Genomic DNA, 25,633 nt, shown 5'->3' with positions numbered 1-25,633 from the left:
TGATGCGTTAAACCATGAGTGTTTTAACAAAAACATTTGACGTGTTTGGGAGGAACTGGTGCGCGCAAACGCGCTTAGTTATGGTTATGCCTATAACGCCCAAATGCCAAATATTCCAGAAACTCACAGCCATATGCACACAGATTAAATATTAGATGTGGAGATAGGCCCTTGATTAACCTTCCTGTTGTGTTCGTTTCATGTTAATTAATTGTGTGTTCCTGGTCCAAAATGACCGCCCCATTATAGCTGATTATAAATCCATAATATTACATATATTATCACCCTAATGTTGTGTTAGATCTTTTTATCAACTTAAGTTCTTGTGAACATTACAGGTTTTGAACTTCTATTTGCTATTTATGGCCTGTAGGCCACATTGACCTGAGCTCATACAACTCATTTTTGAGTAATAAAAGCATAATGTATGGAATATTTTGACTATAACAAATACTCAGATGAAACATATTGTGCTATTTATCACAGACTACTTTGTGTCAAAGTTTAACAAGGACTCTCTCCTCACCAGTGTCATGATCAAAGATTTGATCAAGAGCCTCACATACAGTATATCATTTGGTTATTGTGCTTTATATACCAGAGCTGCAGGAAAAGTTCTATATACTATTGAAACAATGTTGCGATTGTTTGTGAGAATGCCAACAGGTGTGGTTCCCATGGGGGAAATATTCTATTGGGGAAAGGTTCCCATGGGGGTTGCCATGGAAGCCAAGAAGAGGAGGTGAGGTGTGTGTGGTTGCGCTCAAACACACATGCATGTGGGGGTCTGGGAGAGGAAGTGTGTCCATCTGATGAATGGGCATGTGCCTGAACTCAATTTTATACACTAATTGTAGCCTCACCCATTCATTTCTAATGACCGGGAACACCACAGGTGTACAAAAGTTAAATAAAACACCCAAAATGTAATGAAAATCATCCAAATGTATTTTGTGTGTTCAGATGTGTGTTCAGATGCCCTGTATGGACAAAGTCATGGAACTTTATGACAATCAGATTAAATTAACTACATTTTTCAGAGAGAAAACTTGTAAATTGGTCAAATTCCACCGGAACACAGCAGGAGGGTTAATATTAGGTATATTCGTAGACATTAAATGCACAGATTCCTCAAAGGCCGCAACAAAAGGTGATGTGTGCATTTAAAATGGGATTATCACATTCTTTTGAACTCTTCTCAATCTGTACGATTGTCACATTGTATTTGCTTTATCTTTGATCTCCGTTTTATGTAAGCGATTTAATGTTCATCTCGTCTTTGTATTGGGAGGTCTGATCTTCTGACCGGATGAGATTAATGCTCAAATTTAAGTCTCTCTCATGATCTTCGTGGAAGAATTGAACAAAACGGAAGGAAAATTAATAAAACCAATATGCCACCAGTATTAGGAAGAAACTTTGAGGCTTCATTGCTTGCTTTTTCAGCATTAAACACCACTCTATCAGGTGCAAGTATAGGCTAGTCCTACAGATTGCATTGAAAGGATGATCAACTGAATTGCGTCACATGATATTCAATGAATTTTTATAGAGGCATTATAAACATGTAAGAATGAATAATACTAATTATAATCTCACAATATGGATGTCTTGAAACTATTTAGTTTATAAATTGTTAGATGTTCAATAGCAAAACTATCCACAAGTTGTTTCAATATCTGTTTTATTATGCTTAATAGTATAAACTATTTGGAGACAAAATATTAACCATAGTAATCTTTCAATTAAGTTTATGAACTCAATATAAATCTGTTCGAAAATAAACATAATTGAAATGGAAAATCTCTACTAAAAAGTATCTTTAAGGGAAGAAAAAAAATCTCCCAAAGACATATTTACTTTATATCTGAACATTTCAATATAGTATGCACCATTGACAGCATCCTGTCGGGCTGTATCACTGCCTGGTACGGCAACTGCACCTCCTGCAACCTCAGGGCTCCCCAGAGGGTGGTGCGGTCTACTCAATGCATCACCGGGGGCACACTGCCTGCCCCAGGACACCTACAGCACCCTAAGTCACAGGAAGGCCAAAAAGATCATCAAAGACATCAACTACCTGAGCCGCGGCCTGTTCACCCTTCTATCATCCAGAAGGCGAGATCAGGACAGGTACAGCAAAGCTGGGACTGGAAAAACAGCTCAATCACCACATCCTCATCGGTAGACTGGATAGCCTTGGTTTCTCAAATGATTGCCTCGCCTGGGTCACCAACTACTTCTCAGATAGAGTTCAGTGTGTCAAATCGGATGGCCTGTTGTCTGGGCCTCTGGCAGTCTCTATGAGGGTGCCACAGGGTTCAATTCTTGGGCCGACTCTCTTCTCTGTATACATCAATGATGTCGCTCTTGCTGCTGGTGTCTCTGATCCACCTCTACGCAGATGACACCATTCTGGATACTTCTGGCCCTTCTTTGGACACTGTGTTAACCCTCCAGACGTGCTTCAATGCCATACAACTCTCCTTCCAAGGCCTCCAACTGCTCTTAAATACAAGTAAAACCAAATGCATGCTCTTCAACCGATCACTGCCTGCAGATGCCCACCCGTCCAGCATCACTACTCTGGATGGTTCTGACTTGTATATGTGGACATCTAAATACCTAGGTGTCTGGTTAGACTCTCCTTCCTGACTCACATCAAACATCTCCGATCCAAAGTTAAATCTAGAATTGGCTTCCTATTTCGCAACAAAGCATCCTTCACTCATGCTGCCAAACATACCCTCGTAAAACTGACCATCCTACCGATCCTCGACTTCGGCGATGTCATTTACAAAATAGCCTCCAATACCCTACTCAATAAATTGGATGCAGTCTATCAAGGCCATCCGTTTTGTCACCAAAGCCCCATATACTACCCACCACTGCGACCTGTACGCTCTCATTGGCTAGCCCTCGCTTCATACTCGTCGCCAAACCCACTGCCTCCAGGACATCTACAAGACCCTGCTAGGTAAAGTCCCCCCTTATCTCAGCTCGCTGGTCACCATAGCAGCACCCACCTGTTGCACGCGCTCCAGCAGGTATATCTCTCTGGTCACCCCCAAAACCAATTATTCCTTTGGCCGCCTCTCCTTGCAGTTCTCTGCTGCCAATGACTGGAACGAACTACAAAAATCTCTGAAACTGGAAACACTTATCTCCCTCACTAGCTTTAAGCACCAGCTGTTAGAGCAGCTCACATATTACTGCACCTGTACATAGCCCATCTATAATTTAGCCCAAACAAGTACCACTTCCCCTTCTGTATTTATTTATTTAGCTCCTTTGCACCCCATTATTTCTACTTCGCACATTCTTCCACTGCAAATCTACCATTCCAGTGTTTTACTTGCTATATTGTATTTACTTCGCCACCATGGCCTTTTTTCTGCCTTTACCTCCCTTATCTCACCTCATTTGCTCACATCGTATATAGACTTATTTTTCTACTGTATTATTGACTGTATGTTTGTTTTACTCCATGTGTAACTCTGTGTTGTTGTGTGTCGAACTGCTTTGCTTTATCTTGGCCAGGTCGCAATTGTAAATGAGAACTTGTTCTCAACTTACCTACCTGGTTAAATAAAGGTGAATTTTATTCCAATCAATTGAATTCACCACAGGTGGACTCAAGAATGATCAATGGAAACAGGATGCACCTGAGCTCAATTTTGAGTCTCATAGAAAAGTGTCTGTATACATTTTCAAAAAATTCGAATAACCTTTTTTTGCTTCGTCATTATGGGGTATTCATTATAGATTGATGAGGAAAATATGTATTTAAATCACTTTTTGAATAAGGCTGTAACATAAAATGTGAAAAAAGTCAAGGGGTCGGAATACTTTTCGAATGTACTGTACATAGACATGGAATCCCTGGTCACTGTTTACATACTGTTTTATTCATTTCAGATTTATATACTGTATTCTAGTCAATTCCATCCTATTAAACTATTGCTGTTTATGTATTTATGTACTATCCTATGTACTCTACAGACATATTAAATACTCTATCCACACACTGTCCATGATGTCTATACATCCCATTCCATCCATCCATTCATATACTTAATAAAAATATAAACGCAACATGCAACAATGTCAAATATTTTACTGTTACAGTACATATGAGGAAATCAGTCAATTGAAATTCATTAGGCCCTAAAATGCAATTGTGTTCATTGTCTGTAGCTTATGCCTGCCCATACCATAATTCCACAGCCACCATGAGGCACTCCTTCACAACGTTGACATCAGCAAACCACTCGCCCACACAATGCCATACGTGGTCTCTAAAACCACACTGGAGGCGGCTTATGGTAGAGAAATTAACATTCAATTATCTGGCAACAGTTCTGGGAGACATTCCTACAGTCAGCATGTCAATTGCACGCTCCCTCAAAACTTGAGACATCTGTGGAATTGTTTTGTGTGACAAAACTGCACATTTTAGAGCTTCCTTTTATTGTCCTCAGCACAAGGTGCAACTGTCTAATGATCATGCTGTTTAATATGCCTCACTTGTCAGGTGGAGGGAGTCTTGGCAAAGGAGAAATGCTCACTAACAGGGATGTAGAGCTTAGAGAGAAATAAGCTTTTTGTGCGCCTGGAACATTTCTGGGATCTTTTATTTCAGCTCATGAAACATGCAACCAACACTTTACATTATGCGTTTATATTTTTGTTCAGTGTACACAAACACAGTACCAGTTAAAAGTTTGGGCACACCTACTCATTCAAGGGTTTTTCTTTATTTTTACTATTTTTTTTGTAGAATTATAGTGAAGACAAAATATATTATATGTTTTATATTTTATGTTTTTGCCTTGACAGCTTTGCTGGCATTCTCTCAACCAGCTAATAAGGTAGTCACCTGTAATGCATTTCAATTAACAGGTGTGCCTTGTTAAAAAGTATTTGTGGAATTTCTTTCCTTCTTAATGCGTTTGAGCCAATCAGTGACCATGAAGGCCTAATTCAGTCTCTGAACAGTTGATGTTGAGATGTCTGTTACTTGAACTCTGAAGCATTTATTTGGGCTGCAATTTCTGAAGCTGGGAACTCCAATGAACTTATCCTCTGCAGCAGAGGTAACTCTGGGACTTCCTTTCCTGTGGCGGTCCTCATGAGATCCAGTTTCATCATGGCGCTTGATGGTTTTTGCAACTGCACTTGAAGAAACTTTCTTGAAATGTTCCGGATTGACTGACCTACATGTCTTAAGCAAAGAGAAACGACAGTCCATCTTTACTTTATTTGAGCCGATTTTGATTTACCACCTTTTTTCTTATTACATGATTCCATAGGTGTTATTTCATAGTTTTGATGTCTTCACTTTTCTTCTACCATGTAGAAAATAGTACAAATCAAGAAAAACCCTTGAATGAGTAGGTGTGTCCAAACTTGACAGGTACTGTACATACCCTGGACATTGCTCGACTTAACATTTATATATTTCTTAATTACATTCTTTAACTTTTATATTTATGTGTATTGTTAGATATTACTTCACTGTTGGAACTAGGAATGCAAGTATTTCGCTACACCCGCAATAACATCTGCTAAATATGTGTATGTGACCAAAAAAATGTAATTCGATTTTTAGTAGCCTAAATAGTTTGTCATATAGTCAACTACATAAAGTATTGAATAATATGTAGGGGATGGATTTCCCTAATAGTGTCCTAACTTGTGCAGCAACTTAATGCAAAGAAAATGCTGGATAAAGAAATAGTTTTTATTTGACAAAAGCCCAGAAAATTGCTTAAAACAATTAAGAACTCAATGAAAAACAAGAACAAAGTATAACAAATATAAGGAATCTCAATCAAAAACCTAACTTTTTTGCATTCGAGTTATTCTCATTCGGCATAATTCCTCAAACAGAAATGTAAATTAAGACAATTAAGCTAATTGATTGATAACCTATGACAATTTATCCAAAGTAAGAGTAAATTGGATAATAACGGAGCTGTCAGTCTAAAGGTAAACCTTGGCACTCTTTGCTCTGGACAGGGCAAACAGCAGGCCTGCGCCAAGCATGCTCAGTGCAAGCCTCTTCAGGACCCGTCTCCTCCAGTCGCCGTGGGAACCAGGTTGAGGAAGTGGGCAGAAATCTCCTGCTGGGTCCATCTTAGGAAGAGGAGCAGCAGAACGTCACAAGGTAAGAGGTGAGAAAGAGCACGATGGACACACAAACTAAAGATGCGCACACACCATGGACGTGTCCAAATACCCATACTAGTATAAACAAAGTGTTAAAGTATGACATTTTGAAAATAGTACTCCCCAAGTTAATCTGATTATCATGGGAGGGGGGGGGGGGGGGAGATTCAGTCTTCAACAAGGTCCACATTGAATTTTATTATATTTCCTTGCCCTCAAAATATAGTTTTTTCTTCTCTTTTTTTAATGCTCCCTGACTGTCTAGCTTTCATTTCAGTGATTATCAGTGAGCTGGAATGTCCAGAAACTGTATGAATATAAGTCCATTATTGTTACTACACTGTTTCCATTTGGTTTTAGTCATATTGAGTTTGTTTCCCCCCCTTGGATTGAACAGCGTCAGATTGTATATTTGACACCCCTGCCCTACAAGAACCTTCCGTCTCGACACTAGATGGTAGCCATGAGCAGTGTTTTGTCATGTGACTTTTGTGTCCTATCAATCATTTATTAGGAATAAAATGAAACCGATCTGGGTGAGGTGATCTGCTTAAGTATGCACTCTGCACAGTGCTGCACCTGACAGGTACATATGGCACAGATCTACCATTCTACACAGTAATGTCCAACCCAGGGAACAATTCATGTCGTCCCCCCCTCTCCAAACTTTCTGGCCGGGCAGATAGATTGTGTGTGTGTGCGCACCTGCGCTCTGTGTAGGGGGATGGGTGTCAAGACGAGCCCCCACAGATAAGATAAACGGGTGCAAGGGCCTTCCCCCCCTGGGCATTGAGCCAGTGTCTCCAAATGGCCTCTGTTGGTTGTCGGATTCCTGTCTGACACCGACAGCGTCCGGGGCTACCCCCCCCCCCCCCCATCTCCACTCTGACAGGACACTGTCACACTGTCTCTGAGTTATAGGCTGTGAGGACTCGCCCTGTCAGAATCCTACACACAGCGCACACACGCCGTGTGTAAATGCTGGATGAGCAATAGCGAGGATGAGAAGGGGAGTTGACCCAAGTTTGCAGGAAGCTTGGACCAGACCTGGGAAGAGATGGTTAGGGCAGTGAAAGGGTGTGGACCAGACAGAGAGATGGTTAGGGCAGTGAAAGGGTGTGGACCAGACAGAGAGATGGTTAGGGCAGTGAAAGGGTGTGGAGGACCAGAGAGATGGTTAGGGCAGTGAAAGGGTGTGGACCAGACAGAGAGATGGTTAGGGCAGTGAAAGGGTGTGGACCAGACAGAGAGATGTTTAGGGCAGTGAAAGGGTGTGGAGGACCAGACAGAGAGATGGTTAGGGCAGTGAAAGGGTGTGGAGGACCAGACAGAGAGATGGTTAGGGCAGTGAAAGGGTGTGGAGGACCAGACAGAGAGATGGTTAGGGCAGTGAAAGGGTGTGGAGGACCAGACAGAGAGATGGTTATGGCAGTGAAAGGGTGTGGAGGACCAGACAGAGAGATGGTTAGGGCAGTGAAAGGGTGTGGACCAGACAGAGAGATGGTTAGGGCAGTGAAAGGGTGTGGACCAGACAGAGAGATGGTTAGGGCAGTGAAAGGGTGTGGACCAGACAGAGAGATGGTTAGGGCAGTGAAAGGGTGTGGAGGACCAGAGAGATGGTTAGGGCAGTGAAAGGGTGTGGACCAGACAGAGAGATGGTTAGGGCAGTGAAAGGGTGTGGACCAGACAGAGAGATGTTTAGGGCAGTGAAAGGGTGTGGAGGACCAGACAGAGAGATGGTTAGGGCAGTGAAAGGGTGTGGAGGACCAGACAGAGAGATGGTTAGGGCAGTGAAAGGGTGTGGAGGACCAGACAGAGAGATGGTTAGGGCAGTGAAAGGGTGTGGAGGACCAGACAGAGAGATGGTTATGGCAGTGAAAGGGTGTGGAGGACCAGACAGAGAGATGGTTAGGGCAGTGAAAGGGTGTGGACCAGACAGAGAGATGGTTAGGGCAGTGAAAGGGTGTGGACCAGACAGAGAGATGTTTAGGGCAGTGAAAGGGTGTGGACCAGACAGAGAGATGTTTAGGGCAGTGAAAGGGTGTGGAGGACCAGACAGAGAGATGGTTAGGGCAGTGAAAGGGTGTGGAGGACCAGACAGAGAGATGGTTAGGGCAGTGAAAGGGTGTGGAGGACCAGACAGAGAGATGGTTAGGGAAGTGAAAGGGTGTGGACCAGACAGAGAGATGTTTAGGGCAGTGAAAGGGTGTGGAGGACCAGATAGAGAGATGTTTAGGGCAGTGAAAGGGTGTGGAGGACCAGACAGAGAGATGGTTAGGGCAGTGAAAGGGTGTGGAGGACCAGACAGAGAGATGGTTAGGGCAGTGAAAGGGTGTGGAGGACCAGACAGAGAGATGGTTAGGGCAGTGAAAGGGTGTGGACCAGACAGAGAGATGGTTAGGGCAGTGAAAGGGTGTGGACCAGACAGAGAGATGGTTAGGTCAGTGAAAGGGTGTGGAGGACCAGACAGAGAGATGTTTAGGGCAGTGAAATGGTGTGGGGGACCAGACAGAGAGATGGTTAGGGCAGTGAAAGGGTGTGGGGGACCAGACAGAGAGATGGTTAGGGCAGTGAAAGGGTGTGGGGGACCAGACAGAGAGATGGTTAGGGCAGTGAAAGGGTGTGGAGGACCAGACAGAGAGATGGTTAGGGCAGTGAAAGGGTGTGGACCAGACAGAGAGATGGTTAGGGCAGTGAAAGGGTGTGGACCAGACAGAGAGATGGTTAGGGCAGTGAAAGGGTGTGGACCAGACAGAGAGATGGTTAGGGCAGTGAAAGGGTGTGGGGGACCAGACAGAGAGATGGTTAGGTCAGTGAAAGGGTGTGGGGGACCAGACAGAGAGATGGTTAGGGCAGTGAAAGGGTGTGGGGGACCAGACGAAGGAAACAGACCGTTCTCCAATTCGTTCTCTCAGAGTGGACCACTGAGGGGAGCAGAAACATAGTGGCGGGGGCTCTTGGGTGACAGTGACACGTACACAGCAGTCAGAAAAAAAGGTGTGAGATGTACCTTATGCAGCAGGTTCTTGAGGCAGGTGACCTCCTTCTGCAGGTCTCCAGTCTGGGCCACCAGCTCATTACAGATGGCCTGAGCCTCCTTCTTAGGGTCCAGGGACAACACCAGCTGAGGACAGAGAAATTTAGGGGAGCTAGAAACAGGTTCGCTCTAGAAAAATCTATCAGTACTATAGTGTCTGACTGAAAACGCACTCACTTAATCTAACCACAAACATGAGTGGGGGCACCCTCCTTTCAGGGCTGAAAGGGAATTTGCTTTAGTAAGTTATACAACCATACTGTCTGCTTTCAGTCAGACAACAGCATTGATGGATCAGTCGCCAGTCCTTTAGATTATCAGAGAGGGACAGGGAATGACACACACACCTCAGAAGCTCGGCGGGGGAAGCGGCTGATGACGTCCTGTACTGTCTCTGTCAAGTAGCAGCATTGCTGCCTCAGACTGATCAGGAAGTTATACAGCTCCTCACTTCTATAAGGACACACATACACCATTAGACAACTTTTCACAATACTTCCCACTATCAGTGTTGATGACAGGGATGGTCATTTTAAATTATACCATTTTTATAGTCAAATCTTGACCAATTAAAATGCTGAAATGTACATGGCAGAGGTAAACAGTGGACAGGGTGCTTTTCTTCTGTAATTTGTCAACAACAGCGAAGGAAGTGTCAGATTTTGGCAATGATAGAACTGATTCTGTTACAAATAGCCTTTCTGGTGAGTGTTTTGCATTGATACATTTGCAGAGTGCCTTTAATTTCTACTTGAAGAGGGGTAAACAGCATACCGATGCCAGGGCAACCTGGAGGGCAGTAACTCAATGCACCGTTAGAAAAACTACATTGAAAAGATTTTTGTTTTACTAAATTAAGAATTTCAAATGTCATGGTATATCCTTGTAGGTAGAAATGTCACAAGGATAATTTAATTTAGACATAGCCTTTTCATTGTTAAAATAGGCCAAACATCCAGATATTTGATTAACCGTGACCATGCCTAGTTGATGAGTCTCCTTCTACCTCAACCCAAGTGTGTTTATGTGTGACTGTCAGTGTGAGTGGGTGAGCAGCACAACCCGTGTCAGTCTGCATTCCTGCCCATCTCAAGTATACCCCCTATAGGTCTCACCTAGACCAGGAGGGAGGGAGAGACAGAGGTCACCTACAACAGACAGACATCTCCCCCTCTCCTCTGCTCCTCTCTATCCTGTACTATCAGTCTTGGGTGCGCTAGATAAACTAACAGAGCTGTAGTCCCTGGTCCCGAGCCTCTGGAAGGAGATAGTAACTCCAGTCTGACTGACACTGTTTACACGACCACTGACAGAGTGTGAGCATCACAAAACGGCTGCTACACATGCAGGGATATGTACCACTAAGATAAAACAATCCAACAACATACAAAGGGCAGTGGAACAATCGCAGCAACAAAACATATTTAAAGATCGGGCCGCGATGAATACGATGTACAAATGATTTGGATGTAAAAGTTTTTAATCTAGTTTTGAGTTATGAGAGGAAATCCTAGCCATTGGCCACACACAGTCTTATGTCTGTTCATTTGTCTGTTGTGTAGAGGTCAGTTGATTTAACTGTGTCTGCCCAGTCGCCCGTCCGTGTCAGTTGTCCCCCAGTGTGAAGATCCCCCCCCATCCACCCATCTCTGTCTGTCAGTCCATTAGTGATGTACTACAAGTAAAAATCCCAGGCCAACTAGAACATCTAACATCCCAGGCCAACTAGAACATCTAACAGCCCAGGCCAACTAGAACATGAACATCTAACATCCCCAGGCCAACTAGAACATGAACATCTAACATCCCAGGCCAACTAGAACATCTAACATCCCAGGCCAACTAGAACATCTAACAGCCCAGGCCAACTAGAACATGAACATCCCCAGGCCAACTAGAACATGAACATCTAACATCCCAGGCCAACTAGAACATGAACATCTAACATCCCAGGCCAACTAGAACATCTAACATCCCAGGCCAACTAGAACATGGACGTCTAACCATCCCAGGCCAACTAGAACATGGACGTCTAACCATCCCAGGCCAACTAGAACATGAACATCTTACATCCCAGGCCAACTAACATCCCAGGCCAACTAGAACATGGCCAACTAACATCCCAGGCCAAGTAGAACATGGCCAACTAACATCCCAGGCCAACTAGAACATGAACATCTAACATCCCAGACCAACTAGAACATGGCCATCTAACATCCCAGGCCAACTAGAACATGAACATCTAACATCCCAGGCCAACTAGAACATGGCCACTAGGTCCTGGGATGAGCATAAAGCATAAGGGATGTGGTAATCTAGTGCTTTAATGTTTACAGTGTGGCCATCATCAGAGGATTTACTCCTGGGGGATTTAAAGGCTCAGTAAAAGTACCCCTGTACCCCTGGCCCTGACACTACAGTACCGCTTGGCCTGAGAGCTATTCTATCATCAGTCACAGAGAGAAGGGGGGGGGGGGGGGGGTGAAAGAGGGGATTTCATTCCATCTCCTCTCACCTTACAAATCATTACGGCCCCATTTAATAAACCATTAGACTCTGCTCTCAGAAGCTCGGAGAGGATATAGGAGGTGAGGCAGTGGGAGAATAACAGTGGGATGGATGCTTTAGGTCAGTCTGAGGAATGACTTCCAGTGGTGTGCTGGAGGATGGACTGTGTACAGTATGTCATGTAAGTCTGTAGGTGTTTGTGTTGCATATATAATGTGTCAAGAAAATATGTTATTGTGCTTGACGATTTGACCTGGAAGGAATTGCTCAAAATAATATTTTTTTTCCATTGTACTTTAATGTTACCCGGTGTCTATGTTCTCCAGCTGGTCGACAGTGTCCAGGTCGACCCGGTCTAGATGCATCTCCTTCACTGCACTCAGAACCTTCTGCTGGTCCTCTGGGTCAGCGATACCAATCTGGGGGAGAACGCAACATTAATAACTGGGCAACATACTGGTAACTCAGGTTGCAAAATTCCCAAAACGTTCCCAAAGTTCCCAGGTTTTTCAGAAATCCTGGTTGAAGCATTCCCAGTTGGAAGATTCCTTCCATGCTCTACTGATTCCAGGAACCATAGATTTCTGAAAAACCTGGAAACTTGCTGCCAGACAGACTGACAAAGAGGTCTTTCATACCTTCTCCAGGTCATCCTTCTCCATGGTTACCAGGTAGCTCCAAGTGATGTCATTTTCCTGCGGAGAGAAGAAAAACTACTTTGACGATCTGACAACTTGCAAACCAGCCTAAACCCTGAACAGATATTGTACAATCATTTACAATCTGCATTTGTGTAGCTACCTTTTAAATACCGGTAACCGATTACAGTATGTGTTTGTGTTGTGTAGCGACTTGTTACCGGTATGTCTATTCGATCTAATGATGAAAATATCAATCCACCCCCACCACCCCAAACTGAGCTTCATACACTATAGTTTTTCACCCAATCACTCCAGAGTCAGAACCACAGTCTTTACACCTGCCTGCTCAACATCAATAAGCCAGCAGTAGGGTTGGACAGGTATTTGATAATACCATATGCTGGGATATGGCATGAGGTATGGAAATCTGAAAACTGTCCAATCACAGTGAGGATGAGGTACAGTACTCAAACAATGTCAGAGGTACTCCTGTATGTGTGTGTGTGTGTGTGTGTGTGTGTGTGTGTGTGTGTGTACACTACTTACTAGCATTATGTCAGAGAGGTACTCCAGGTTGAGTCCGTGCAGAAGCAGCTCGATATCACACAGTTTGGCCAGACTAGGAGAGGTTCAAAGTCGTTTTTTTGAAAGTGAATGGGCTCGTTTGAGATTGACCACATTGCAGTCCAACTGTGCAGAATCTCTGATCAACAAATCAACATTTAAATCACCGACTCAACATTATTTGTCAAATCAGTCAGTTTGCTCATGCTCTCAGACAAGTAATGCATTCTCAATAACTTCCCCGGGTTAAATAAAAGCAATAAATAAATACATAAATAGGTTTAAGAGCGTACTACATCAACCCCACGTTGCCAAGTCGGCCGCCTAAAATATTTCAGAACAGATAAACATTGACAGATTAAACAATCCAAATTAAAACATTGAATCTTCAACAGTCAAATACAGACTAAATATGTTAAAGCATTATGGTGCAGATTTAGCAGCTAGTCCCTAGATGTTTGTTTACATCTAAAAACCGGTCTCATGGCATGGGACACTTAACTCTACGTCCACTAGAGGGCCCCAAATACCAATCTCGGCTGCTGGCCTCCACTGACTGATCTGTGTCCTTTTCTCAATTTATCTTACCTCGATTCCTCGCATCCTCTGTCCTAAAAACAAATTGTAAAAGAACTCCTGAGGGGAGGGACCTTTTACCTCCTCCATTACGGTTGAGAAGAGGATATAGGAAGTAAGGAATAGCAATAAGACAAATTGAGATTTAGCCATGGTCTCACCGCTCCTTGGAGTCAGCAGATAGATCGGCGTCCCTCTTGAAGAACTTGAAGAGGGTCTCCTCCTTCGAGGAGGTTACCTGCCCGTTGGTGAGAGCATTGCCTGGGGACGCCAGGATCCTGGCAATCTGCGAGGAAAGAAGACCTGATACACAAAACTCTTTCCATGGCAGACTGACCAGGTGAAAGCTATGATCCCTTATTGATGTCACTTGTTAAATCCATTTCCGCCTGTGTAGATGAAGGGGAGGAGAGATTTTTAAAAGGATTATTAAGCCTTGAGACATCGAGGATTGTGTATGTGTACCATTTAGAGGGTGAATGGGAAAGAAAATATTGAAGTGCCATTGAACAAGGTATGGTAGTAGGTGCCAGGTGCACCGGTTTGAGTGTCAAGAACTGCAGTGCTGCTGGGTTTTTCATGCTCAACAGTTTCCTGTGTGCATCAAGAATGGTCAGCTACCCAAAGGACATCCAGACAACTTCACACAACTGTGGGAAGCATTGGCGTCAACACGGACCAGCATCCCTGTGGAACACTTTAGACACCTTGTAGAGTCCAAGCCCCGACGAATTGAGGCTGTTCTGAGGGCAAAGCGGGGTGCAATTCAAATTAGCAAGGTGTTCCTAATGTTTTGTACACTCCGTGTATTTTATATGTTTGCAAGAGAAGGGGAAATTGGCACTAGTCTACCACCTCAAGACTACCATTTCATAGTGTGGTAAATTTGTGGCTGTGGTTAGTGTTTGGTTTTACTGTACCTGTGGTTGTTTAAACACCAGATTTAGGTGCCAGAGTTATGTACTTGGCTAACTATGTGCGAAACAAAGTTGTGACTGAGGTTCTGTTGGTTCTACATGTGGTCAATTGAACACTGTGGCTATGTCAGAAGCACTCTTTCCAGCCTCTTGATAATATATACTGAACTAAAATAGACGTAACATGTTGGCCCTATGTTTCATGAGCTGAAATAAGAGATCCCAGAAATGTCCCATACGCACAAAAAGCTTATTTCTCTCAAATTTTGTGCACACATTTGTTTACATCCCTGTTTGTGAGTATTTCTCCTTTGTCAAGATAATCCATCCACCTGACAGGTGTGGCATTTCAAGAAGCTGATTAAACAGCATGATCATTACAAAGGTGCACCTTGTGCTGGGGACAATAAAAGGCCACTCTAATATGTGTAGTTTTGTCACACAATGGCACAGATGTCTCAAGTTTAGAGGGAGAATGCCGTTGGCAAGCTGACTGCAGGAATATCGACCAGAACTGTTGCCAGAGAATTGAATGTTCATTTGCCAGTACGTCCAACCGGCCTCACAACCGCAGACCACGTGTAACCATGCCGGCCCAGGACCTCCACATTCAGCTTCTTTACCTGCGAGATCGTCTGAGACCAGCCATACGGACAGCTAATGAAACTGAGGAGTATTTCTGTCTGTAATAAAGATTTTTTGTGGGGGATTGGCTGGGCCTGGCTCCCAGGTGGGTGGGCCTATGCCCTCCCAGGCCCACACATGGCTGCGCCCCTGCCCAGTCATGTGAAATCCGTAGATTAGGGCCTAGTTTATTTATTTCAATTGACTTATTTCCTTATATGAACTGTAACTAAGTAAAATCGTTAAAATTGTTGCATTTATATTTTTGTTCAGTATAAATAATATAATTACTGGTTGTGTTTACCTGTGGTCGTTTGAAGACCTTGGCCAAGTCGGCAGCACTCTTCTCTGCTTTGGTCTTGAGGGTCTTGTCTGCCCCCAGCTGGAGCAGCTTGAGGACGGCCTCTTCTCTTCCATACTGCACCGCCACACTCAAGGCCTGGGGTCAAAGGTCACAGCAGGTCATCACCTATCAATGTCTAGCGGCATCCTAATTACTATTAATAACCACAGTGTCACCAATCATTACTATCAATCACAGTTCGAATCAATCAAGATAATGTAAAAGCATTTGATTGTTGTTAGCATGGGCTGGAGGGAGTTTCCAACATATTTACTAAACCAGTCATTTTCTTTCAAATAACATGCACACATATTTAGCAGATGTTATTGCGGGTGTAGCAAAATGCTTGTAAATGCTTTCAAACTATGTCCCAAGGGAAGTGAACAAGTCCACACTTTTGGAGAAAGGAGAGATTATTGGGACGTATGGAAGGCTGATGAATAAAATTGTCCGCTTATGTGAGACAGGCATTACACCAGGTAGGCATTCTTACCGTGTACCCATTTTCATCCTGGGAGTTGACCTCTGCCCCGTGTGACAACAGCAGGTTGATTACCTGACTGTAGCCGTCCCGGGACGCCAGCATCAGGGATGTCATACGAGACCTGGCAATTAGACTAGAATGAATAGGGTATCCACCTCATCTACCTAGAATGGGTGAAAATGCACTTCGGTAATGAAATTTCACTGCCTTCAGAAAGTATTCACACTCCTTGACTTCATTTGTTTATGTAGGTAGGGGTAAAGTGACTATGCATAGATAACAGCGAGTAGCAGCAGTGTAAAAACAAGTGTGTGTGGTGGTGGTGGGGGGGGGGGGGGGGGGGGAATCAATGTAAATAGTCCGGGTGGCCATTTGATTAATTGTTCAGCAGTCTTATGGCTTGGGCGTAGAAGTTGTTAATGAGCCTTTTGGTCCTAGACTTGGTGCTCCGGTACCGCTTGCCGTGCGGTAGCAGAGAGAACAAGTCTGAGACTTGGGTGAATGGAGCCATTGACAATATTTTGGGCTTTCCTCTGACACTGCCTAGTATATAGGTCCTGGATGGCCCCAGTGATGTACTGGGCCGTAAGCACTACCCTCTGTAGCGCCTTGTGGTCAAATGCCGAGCATTGCCATACCAGGCGGTGATGCAACCGGTCCGGATGCTCTCAACGGTACAGCTGTAGAACTTTTTCAGGATCTGGAGACCCATGACAAATCTTTTCAGTCTCCCGTGGGGGAAAAGGTGTTGTCGTGCCCTCTTCACGACTGTCTTGGTGTGTTTGGATCATGATAGTTTGTTGGTGATGTGGACACCAAGGAACTTGAAACTCTCGACCCGCTCCACTACAGCCCCGTCGATGGTAATGGAGGCCTGTTTGGCCCGCCTTTCCCTGTAGTTCACGATTGGCTTCTTTGTCTTGCTCACAATCTTGTGGGTGAACAGGGAGTACAGGAGGGGACTAAACACGCACCCCTGTGGGACCCCAGTGTTGAGGATCAGCGTGGCAGACGTGTTGTTGCCTACACTTATTACCTGGGGGCGGCCTGTCAGGAAGTCCAGGATCCAGTTACAGAGGGAGGTGTTGTCCCAGGGTCTTTAGCTTAGTGATGAGCTTTGTGGGAAATATGGTATTGAATGCTAAGCTGTAGTCAATGAACAGAATTCTCACGTAGGTGTTCCTTTTGTCCAGGTGGGAAAGGGCATTGAGATTGCGTCATATGTGGATCTGTTGGGGCGGTACGCGAATTGGAGTGGGTGTAGAGTATCCAGGATGATGCAGTTGATAGCCTTTCAAAGCACTTAATGGATACTGACATGAGTGCTACGGGGCAATAATAATTTAGACAGGTTACCTTCGCTTCCTTGGGCATAGGGACTATAGTGGTCTGCTTGAAACATGTAGGTATTACAGACTCTGTCAGGGAGAGGTTGAAAAATGTCAGCGAAGACACTTGCCTGGTCTGTGCTGAACACGTCCTGGCAATCCGTCTGGCCCCGCAGCTTTGTGAATGTTGACCTGTTTGAAGGTCTTGCTCACATCAGCTACTGAGAGCATTCTCACACAGTCGTCCAGAATAGCTGGTGCTCTCATGCATGTTTAAGTGTTGCTTGTCTCGAAGCGAGCATAAAACAAATTTAGCTCGCGTCACTGGGCAGCTTGCGGCTGGTTTTCCTTTTGTAGTCCGTAGTTTTCAAGCCCTGCCACATCCGACGAGAGTCTGAATCCTACTACACCGGCGCTATCTTAATCCTATATTGACGCTTTTCCTGTTTGTTGGTTCGTCTGAGGGTATAGCGGGACTTCTTATAAGCATCCGGATTAGTGTCCCGCTCCTTAACCTCTCTAGGGTACATGCGTCCCACCTCGTCAACAGCCAGTGAAACTGCAGGGCGCCAAATTCAAAAACAGAAATCCCATAATTAAAATTCCTCAAACATACAAGTATTTTACACCATTTTAAAGATACACTTTGTAAATCCAGCCACAGTGTCCGATTTCAAAAAGGCTTTACGATGAAAGCACACCAAACAATTATATTAGGTCAGAGCCAAGTCACAGAAAAACACAGCCATTTTTCCAGCCAAAGAGAGGAGTCACAAAAAGCAGAAATAGAGATAAAATTAATCACTAACCTTTGATGATCTTCATCAGATAACACACATAGGACTTCATGTTACACAATACATGATTGTTTTGTTCGGTAAAGTTCATATTTATATCCAAAAATCTGAGTTTACATTTGCGCGTTATGTTCAGTAGTTCCAAAACCACCAGTGATTTCAATCAATTTACTCCCTCTTGCAGGAACTGCTGACACACTCCAGCCACATGAGGTCTAACATTGTCTTGCATTAGGAGGAACCCAGGGCCAACCGCACCAGCATATGGTCTCACAAGGGGTCTGAGGATCTCATCTCGGTACCTAATGGCAGTCAGGCTACCACTGGCGAGCACATGGAGGGCTGTGCGGCCCCCCACAGAAATGCCACCCCACACCATGACTGACCCACCGCCAAACCGGTCATGCTGGAGGATGTTGCAGGCAGCAGAACGTTCTCCACGGTGTCTCCAGACTCTGTTACGTCAGTCACATGTGCTCAGTGTGAACCTGCTTTCATCTGTGAAGAGCACAGGGCACCAGTGGTGAATTTGCCAATGTTGGTGTTCTCTGGCAAATGCCAAACGTCCTGCACGGTGTTGGGCTGTAAGCTCAACCCCCACCTGTGGACGTCGGGCCCTCATACCACCCTCATGGGGTCTGTTTCTGACTGTTTGAGCAGACACATGCACATTTGTGGCCTGCTGGAGGTCATTTTCCTGCTCCTCCTTGCACAAAGGCGGAGGTAGCGGTCCTGCTGCTGGGTTGTTGCCCTCCTACGGCCTCCTCCACGTCTCCTGATGTACTGGCCTGTCTCCTGGTAGCGCTTCCATGCTCTGGACACTACGCTGACAGACCTGCACTACCGGAGCCACTTGTGTGGGTTGTAGACTCAGTCTCATGCTACCACTAGAGTGAAAGCACCGCCAGCATTCAAAAGTGACCAAAACATCAGCCAGGAAGCATAGGAACTGAGAAGTGGTCTGTGGTTCTTTTTTTGTTGTTGTATTTTTACCCCTTTTTCTCCCCAATTTCATGGTATCCAATTGTTGTAGTAGCTACTATCTTGTCTCATCGCTACAACTCCCGTACGGGCTCGGGAGAGACGAAGGTTGAAAGTCATGCGGCCTCCGATACACAACCCAACAAGCCGTACTGCTTCTTAACACAGCGCGCATCCAACCCGGAAGCCAGCCGCACCAATGTGTCGGAGGGTACACCGTGCACCTGGCAACCTTGGTTAGCGCGCACTGCGCCTGGCCCGCCACAGGAGTCGCTGGTGCGCGATGAGACAAGGACATCCCTACCGACCAAGCCCTCCCTAACCCGGACGACGCTAGGCCAATTGTGCGTCACCCCACGGACCTCCCGGTCGCGGCCGGTTGCGACAGAGCCTGGGCGCGAACCCAGGGACTCTGATAGTACAGCGCCCTTAACCAATGGTTGCATGTCTCAGAACCAAACATAAAAAAAACACACCATCCATCCACATATACTGTGCCTTCTGTTTACTAAGTTTTTATCTTAACCATGTTGAATTAGTGCTTTTGTGTTCCAATTAGTTCTATTTGAAGATATATAGAAAAGCTATATTTTTATTGTATTATTACAATCCATAACCGGGATAGAATTGTGTTATTGTTTTCCTCATCTATAAGAACGTAATACTTTTAAAAATAGCCATGGAGTAGTCTTTGTGTCTCTGAACAACTGGTTATCAATATATAGTTTATCGACGACGAGAGCTACTCATTTCCCTTTTAATCTATTTTCCTTGAAAATTGGATACAGAACTTTACGCCGTTCTGCAATTTCCTTCGGGAACTGATCATTCATGCCAATTTTGGTCCCAGCAAGTATTTTACCCAGGCTTTTAACCATTATTTTATATTTAAATGAAGCAAATTTGCCAACGATTGGGTGTTTATACCTCTGCCCTCTTTGTCCGAATAGGTGTACACGTTCAAATTATTTAGTTGATAGCTTCTCGTGGAATCTGAACTCTAACTACAGATTCAGGAACTTCTCCTTTCTCTTGGATACCTGTAAGTACCAGATTCTCGCTCATGGATCTAGTCTGTATTTCAAGTAAGGCTTCTCTCAGAACGGTTTTCATTCACTTCAGTTTCAATCTTATTGACTGTCACTTTTAGCTTGTTTGTTTCCTTCTCCAATGTTGCAGCTTTTTCATCACTCATCTCAAGACTTGCCTTCAACTCTTATATCGTTACTGACTAATTCAAGTATACCCAGTTTGTCATTTATAGATTTTAACAGATCTGTTTCGACCTTCACCATCCCCGGTGGTGAAAATATTAAATCGTCTGTGTCTGTAGAAGAATCACGTTTTTGTTTTGAAATATGTTCCCATGTCTTACTCTCCGTCATGTTTGGGTGTTGCTTGTTTTCGTAATATTTGTCAATAAATTACTCTAGTCTTAAGATTTGTTTTTGTGTTAATTATCCAGATTGAAGGTTATCACCCACCGTGAAAAATATTTTAGTGATATGAATAACAATTTCAAAGTAGAGAAGTGTATGCAAGAGATAAAGAAATATTCCGTCATTGTTGACAAAGATGGAATATGGAATCTGTCTGACATACAAAAAGCTTGGGGAAAAATACAGAGGATGTCTAACTCGTTGACAAAAAAAAAGATGGTCTTTAACTGTTCTGGCCGAAGTAAGAAAACAGGATGAGAAATTATTTCTGGAGAATCATGACAGGACATTGCAGAGAGATAAGAATAGTTTGAAAGCTCTTGGTGAACATAAAAACCTTGAGAGAAGAGATTCAACAATTACAGGACAGGGTTGTAAAAAACAGACTTGGCTCCAACAAGTGGACCCTTTGTTCCCTCAATCTACCCTCACACTGAGTTGCGCAAGGATGATCGGGTTTCAAGAATCTGGTCAGCATTGCCTGGCATTGAGTCAACAGATTCTGACAGCAGTGATGAACAATGTCTTAGGCCAACCAGAACATAGGCTGTAAAAGTTAGTAAAGACAAACCTCCGGTGACAGTAATCACACATAAATCAGCATCTCCAAAACAGTTGGATGAATGGTCAAATACTTTGAAGCATCCACAAGACGTGGGTATCAGAGATACGTCATTATTGTCATTATTGCAGGATATCTGGTCACTGGCAACGAGAATGTCGGAAAAGAAAAGGTGTTCTTATGAGGAATGGCCAGGAGAAGCAGGGTCTAAGGGGAAATGGAATGAAGATGGCCCCAACAACGCAAAGCTGATGCAGAAACTTAAGAAGCTCTCTCCGGCTCAGCAGCAGAGTTTGCTGGATGCTGTGGAGGGAAACTTATAGACCACCTCTTATGTTCCATCTCAGCTGGTGTACATATGAAATCAGATGTGAACATGATGGTTAACAACTTTGCAGTAGATTTTTCAGTAGATACGGATGCTGAAGTCACTGTATCATATCTTACATATCTTATGTAAAACATATACAGTTGAATTTGAAAGTTTACATACACCTTAGCCAAATACATTTAAACTCAGTCTTTCACAATTCCTACATTTTATCCTAGTAAAAATTCCCTGTCTTAGGTCAGTTAGGATCACCACTTTATTTTAAGAATGTGAAATGTCAGAATAGAGAAAATGATTTATTTCAGCTTTTATTTCTTTCATCGCATTCCCAGTGGGTCAGAAGTTTACACATACTCAATTAGTATTAGTTAGCATTGCCTTTAAATTGTTTAACTTAAGTCAAACGTTTTGGGTGGCCTTCCACAAGCTTCCCACAATAAGTAGGGTGAATTTTGGCCAGTCAGGTTTGTAGGCTTCCTTGCTCGCACATGCTTTTTCAGTTCTGCTCACAAAAGGTTCTATAGGATTGAGGTCAGGGCTTTGTGATGGCCCCTCCAATACCTTGACTTTGTTGTCCTTAAGCCATTTTGCCACAACTTTGGAAGTATGCTCGGGGTTATTGTTCATTTGGAAGATCCATTTGCGGCCAAGCTTTAACTTCCTGACTGATGTCTTGAGATGTTGCTTCAATATATCCACATAATTGTCTTGCCTCATGACGCCATCTATTTTATGAAGTGCACCAGTCCCTCCTGCAGCAAAGCCCCCCACAACATGATGCTGCCACCCCCGTGCTTCACGGTTGGGATGGTGTTCTTCAGCTTGCAAGACTCCCCCTTTTTCCGCCAAACATGACGATGGCCATTATGGCCAAACAGTTCTATTTTTGTTTCATCAGACCAGAGGACATTTCTCCAAAAAGTATGATCTTTGTCCCCATGTGCAGTTGCAAACCGTAGTCTGGCTTTTTATGGCGTTTTTTGAGCAGTGGCTTCTTCCTTGCCGAGTGGCTTTTGAGGTTATGTCGATATAGGACTCATTTTACTGTGCATATAGATACTTTTGTACCAATTTCCTCCAGCATCTTCTCAAAGTCCTTTGCTGTTGTTCTGGGAGTGATTTGCACGTTTCACACCAAAGCACGTTCATCTCTAGGAGACAGAATGCGTCTCCTTCCTGAGCGGTATGACGACTGCGTGGTCCCAAGGTGTTTATACTTGCGTACTATTGTTTGTACAGATGAACGTGGTACCTTCAGGCATTTGGAAATTGCTCCCAAGGATGAACCAGACTTGTGGAGGTCTACAATTGTTTTTTTTAGGCTGATTTCTTTTGATTTCTCCATGATGTCAAGCAAAGAGGCACTGAGTTTGAAGGTAGGCCTTGAAATACATCCACAGGTACACCTCCAATTGACTCAAATTATGTAAAATTAGCAGAAGCTTCTAAAGCCATGACATCATTTTCTGGGATTTTACTTAGTGTATGTAAACTTCTGACCCACTGGAATTGTGATACAGTGAATTATAAGTGAAATAATTTGTCTGTAAACAATTGTTGGAAAAAGTATTTGTGTCATGCACAAAGAAGATGTCCTAACCAACCTGCCCAAACTATAGTTTGTTAAACAATACATTTGTGGAGTGGTTGAAAAACGAGTTTTAATGAGTCCAACCTAAATGTATGTAAACTTCCGACATCAACTGTATGTCCTCAGTACACCGGCAAGAAGATGAGAGCGACAGGAGTGGGTGGGAGACAGATATGAAACAAACCATTATCAATTTCTATTGGTCCAATGAAGATTGATGCAGGGCTGTTTGAACAACCTATTTTAGGCCTTGATGTTATTTTGCAACTTGACTCTACATTGAACAATTCAAGAAGGGATGGCATGACCGGAAGCATTGCCTAAGGTATTATGTAGTATACGAGCAACACATAAGAAAACCACAGGGTTGAGTCCGTTTGAGGTCATCACAGGTCGACACGTCACTACTAGGCACGTTAGATTTGAGAAAAGCAGACATTCTCTTTATGAGTGACACAATGCTTAACTATTGAATACAACTCTAATGCAGTAAGGGAAGCAGACAGACAAGTAAAAGAGGTGTGGGGGATAAGTCCCGAGGGGGGACATAACATAGTACCAGGACAGTGGGTGAAGGTACAATTTTTATTTATTTTTATGTAAGGTCAGCAATAAAAGTCTAGGGAAAATCACGATGTTACTCAGTGTAAGGTTTTCCATTTTGATGACAAAGCAGAGCCTGGAGAATAAAGAACTGATTGATTAGCAATTGGGGGCCAATCTCGGGTGAAGAAGCATAGTAAGATGATCAGAACCTGATAAGCTTCCATGTTGTACACCGCAGTCATCATATTAGGGATATCTAGGTGAAATGTCAAACTTTTTCATGAAAATCGGGACATGAGTCGCAATTCAACGGCTCAGACACAAGAGGTATGTGTCAGGGTCTACAGTCAATCACGGATTAAAAAAGAAAACCAGCCCCGTCGCGGACCAGGGTGTCTTGCTCCCAGACAGACTAAATTACTTTTTTGCTCGCTTTGAGGACAATACAGTGACACTGACACGGCCTGCTACCAAAACCGGCGGACTCTTCTTCACTGCAGCCGACTCACTAAAACATTTAACCCTCGCAAGGCTGCAGGCCCAGACAGCATCCCCAGCCACGTCCTCAGAGCATGCGCAGACCAGCTGGCTGGTGTGTTTACGGACATATTCAATCAATTAATCCTTATCCCAGTCAGCTGTTCCCACATGCTTCAAGAGGGCCACCATTGTTCCTGTTCCCAAGAAAGCTAAGGTAACTGAGCTAAACGACTACCGCCCGTAGCACTCCGTCATCATGAAGTGCTTTGAGAGACTAGTCAAGGACCATATCACCGCCACCCTAGACCCACTCCAATTTGCTTACCACCCCAATAGTTCCACAGACGACGCAATCGCAACCACACTGCCCTAACCCATCTGGACAAGAGGAATACCTATGTGAGAATGCTGTTCATTGACTACAGCTCAGCATTCAACACCATAGTACCCTCCAAACTTGTCATCAAGCTCGAGACCCTGGGTCTCGATCCCGCCCTGTGCAACTGGGTACTGGACTTCCTGACGGGCCGCCCCCAGGTGGACGTGAGGGCCCTCGGAGTGTGGTGTCAGGAAAATAACCTCACACTCAGCGTCAACAAAACAAAGGAGATGATTGTGGACTTCAGGAAACAGCAGAGGGAGCACCCCCCTATCCACATCGACAGGACAGTAGTGGAGAGGGTAGTAAGTTAAGTTCTTTGGGGCACACATCACGGACAAACTGAATTGGTCCACCCACACAGACAGCGTTGTGAAGAAGGCGCCTCTTCAACCTCAGGAGGCTGAAGAAATTCGGCTTGTCACCAAAAGCACTCACAAACTTCTACAGATGCACAATCGAGAGCATCCTGTCGGGCTGTATCACCGCCTGGTACGGCAACTGCTCCGCCCACAACCGTAGGGCTTTCCAGAGGGTAGTGAGGTGTGCACAACGCGTCACCGGGGGCAAACTACCTGCCCTCCAGGACACCTACACCACCCGATGTCACAGGAAGGCCATAAAGATCATCAAGGACAACAACCACCCGAGCCACTGCCTGTTCACCCCGCTATCATCCAGAAGGCGAGGTCAGTACAGGTGCATCAAAGAAGGGATCGAGAGATAGAAGCTGTTTTTCAATCACAAGGCCATCAGACTGTTAAACAGCCACCACTAACATTGAGTGGATGCTGCCAACATACTGACTCAACTCCAGCCACTTTAATAATGGAAATGGATGGAAAATGTATGTAAAAAAAGGTGTCACTAGCCACTTTAAACTATGCCATTTTGTTTACATACCCTACATTACTCATCTCAAATGTATATACTGTACTCGATACCATCTACTGCATCTTGCCTATGCCATTCTGTACCATTACACATTCATAGATCTTTATGCACATATTCTTTATCCTTTTACACTTGTGTGTATAGTAGTTGTGAAATTGTTAGATTACTCATTAGTTATTACTGCATTGTCGGAACTAGAAGCACAAGCATTTCGCTACACTCGCATTAACATCTGCTAACCATGTGTATGTGACAAATAACATTTGATTTGATTATTTAGGGAAATCTATGTGAAATACTCATTTCTCTTGAAACCAGGACATGTTACTTTCACTTTTTTTGTTTCTTTTGTTACAGGCTATGAGAATCTACCGTCTGAAACTTAAGCAATATCCCTTGACCCAAGGACTGTACCTTAAACGATACAAGATCACCAATGA

General features: G+C 44.0%; 1 protein-coding gene across 3 annotated transcripts in view; it reads right to left on the bottom strand.

Annotated features, from left to right (window-relative positions):
* Positions 1–5,724: 5,724 nt before the first annotated feature.
* Positions 5,725–25,633, bottom strand: part of asz1 (ankyrin repeat, SAM and basic leucine zipper domain containing 1) — a 33,805-nt gene continuing 13,896 nt past the window's right edge. The window contains exons 6-14 of one of the 3 annotated variants that reach the window (XM_020456799.2): positions 15,875–15,986; positions 15,343–15,477; positions 13,659–13,783; positions 12,904–12,976; positions 12,355–12,411; positions 12,023–12,135; positions 9,556–9,661; positions 9,182–9,295; positions 5,725–6,138 (exon numbers count right to left, since the gene is read on the bottom strand). In XM_020456799.2, the coding sequence (XP_020312388.2) occupies positions 5,986–6,138; positions 9,182–9,295; positions 9,556–9,661; positions 12,023–12,135; positions 12,355–12,411; positions 12,904–12,976; positions 13,659–13,783; positions 15,343–15,477; positions 15,875–15,986 (988 nt within the window). In that variant the 3' untranslated portion in view covers positions 5,725–5,985. The remainder of the gene's footprint in view (positions 6,139–9,181; positions 9,296–9,555; positions 9,662–12,022; positions 12,136–12,354; positions 12,412–12,903; positions 12,977–13,658; positions 13,784–15,342; positions 15,478–15,874; positions 15,987–25,633) is intronic. The other 2 variants (XM_031801337.1, XM_020456800.2) reach the window with 2 other exon arrangements.

Source organism: Oncorhynchus kisutch, linkage group LG22 (assembly GCF_002021735.2).
Source record: "Oncorhynchus kisutch isolate 150728-3 linkage group LG22, Okis_V2, whole genome shotgun sequence".
In the NCBI taxonomy this organism is placed as follows: domain Eukaryota; kingdom Metazoa; phylum Chordata; class Actinopteri; order Salmoniformes; family Salmonidae; genus Oncorhynchus; species Oncorhynchus kisutch.
This window is presented reverse-complemented; position numbering and strand designations above follow the sequence as displayed.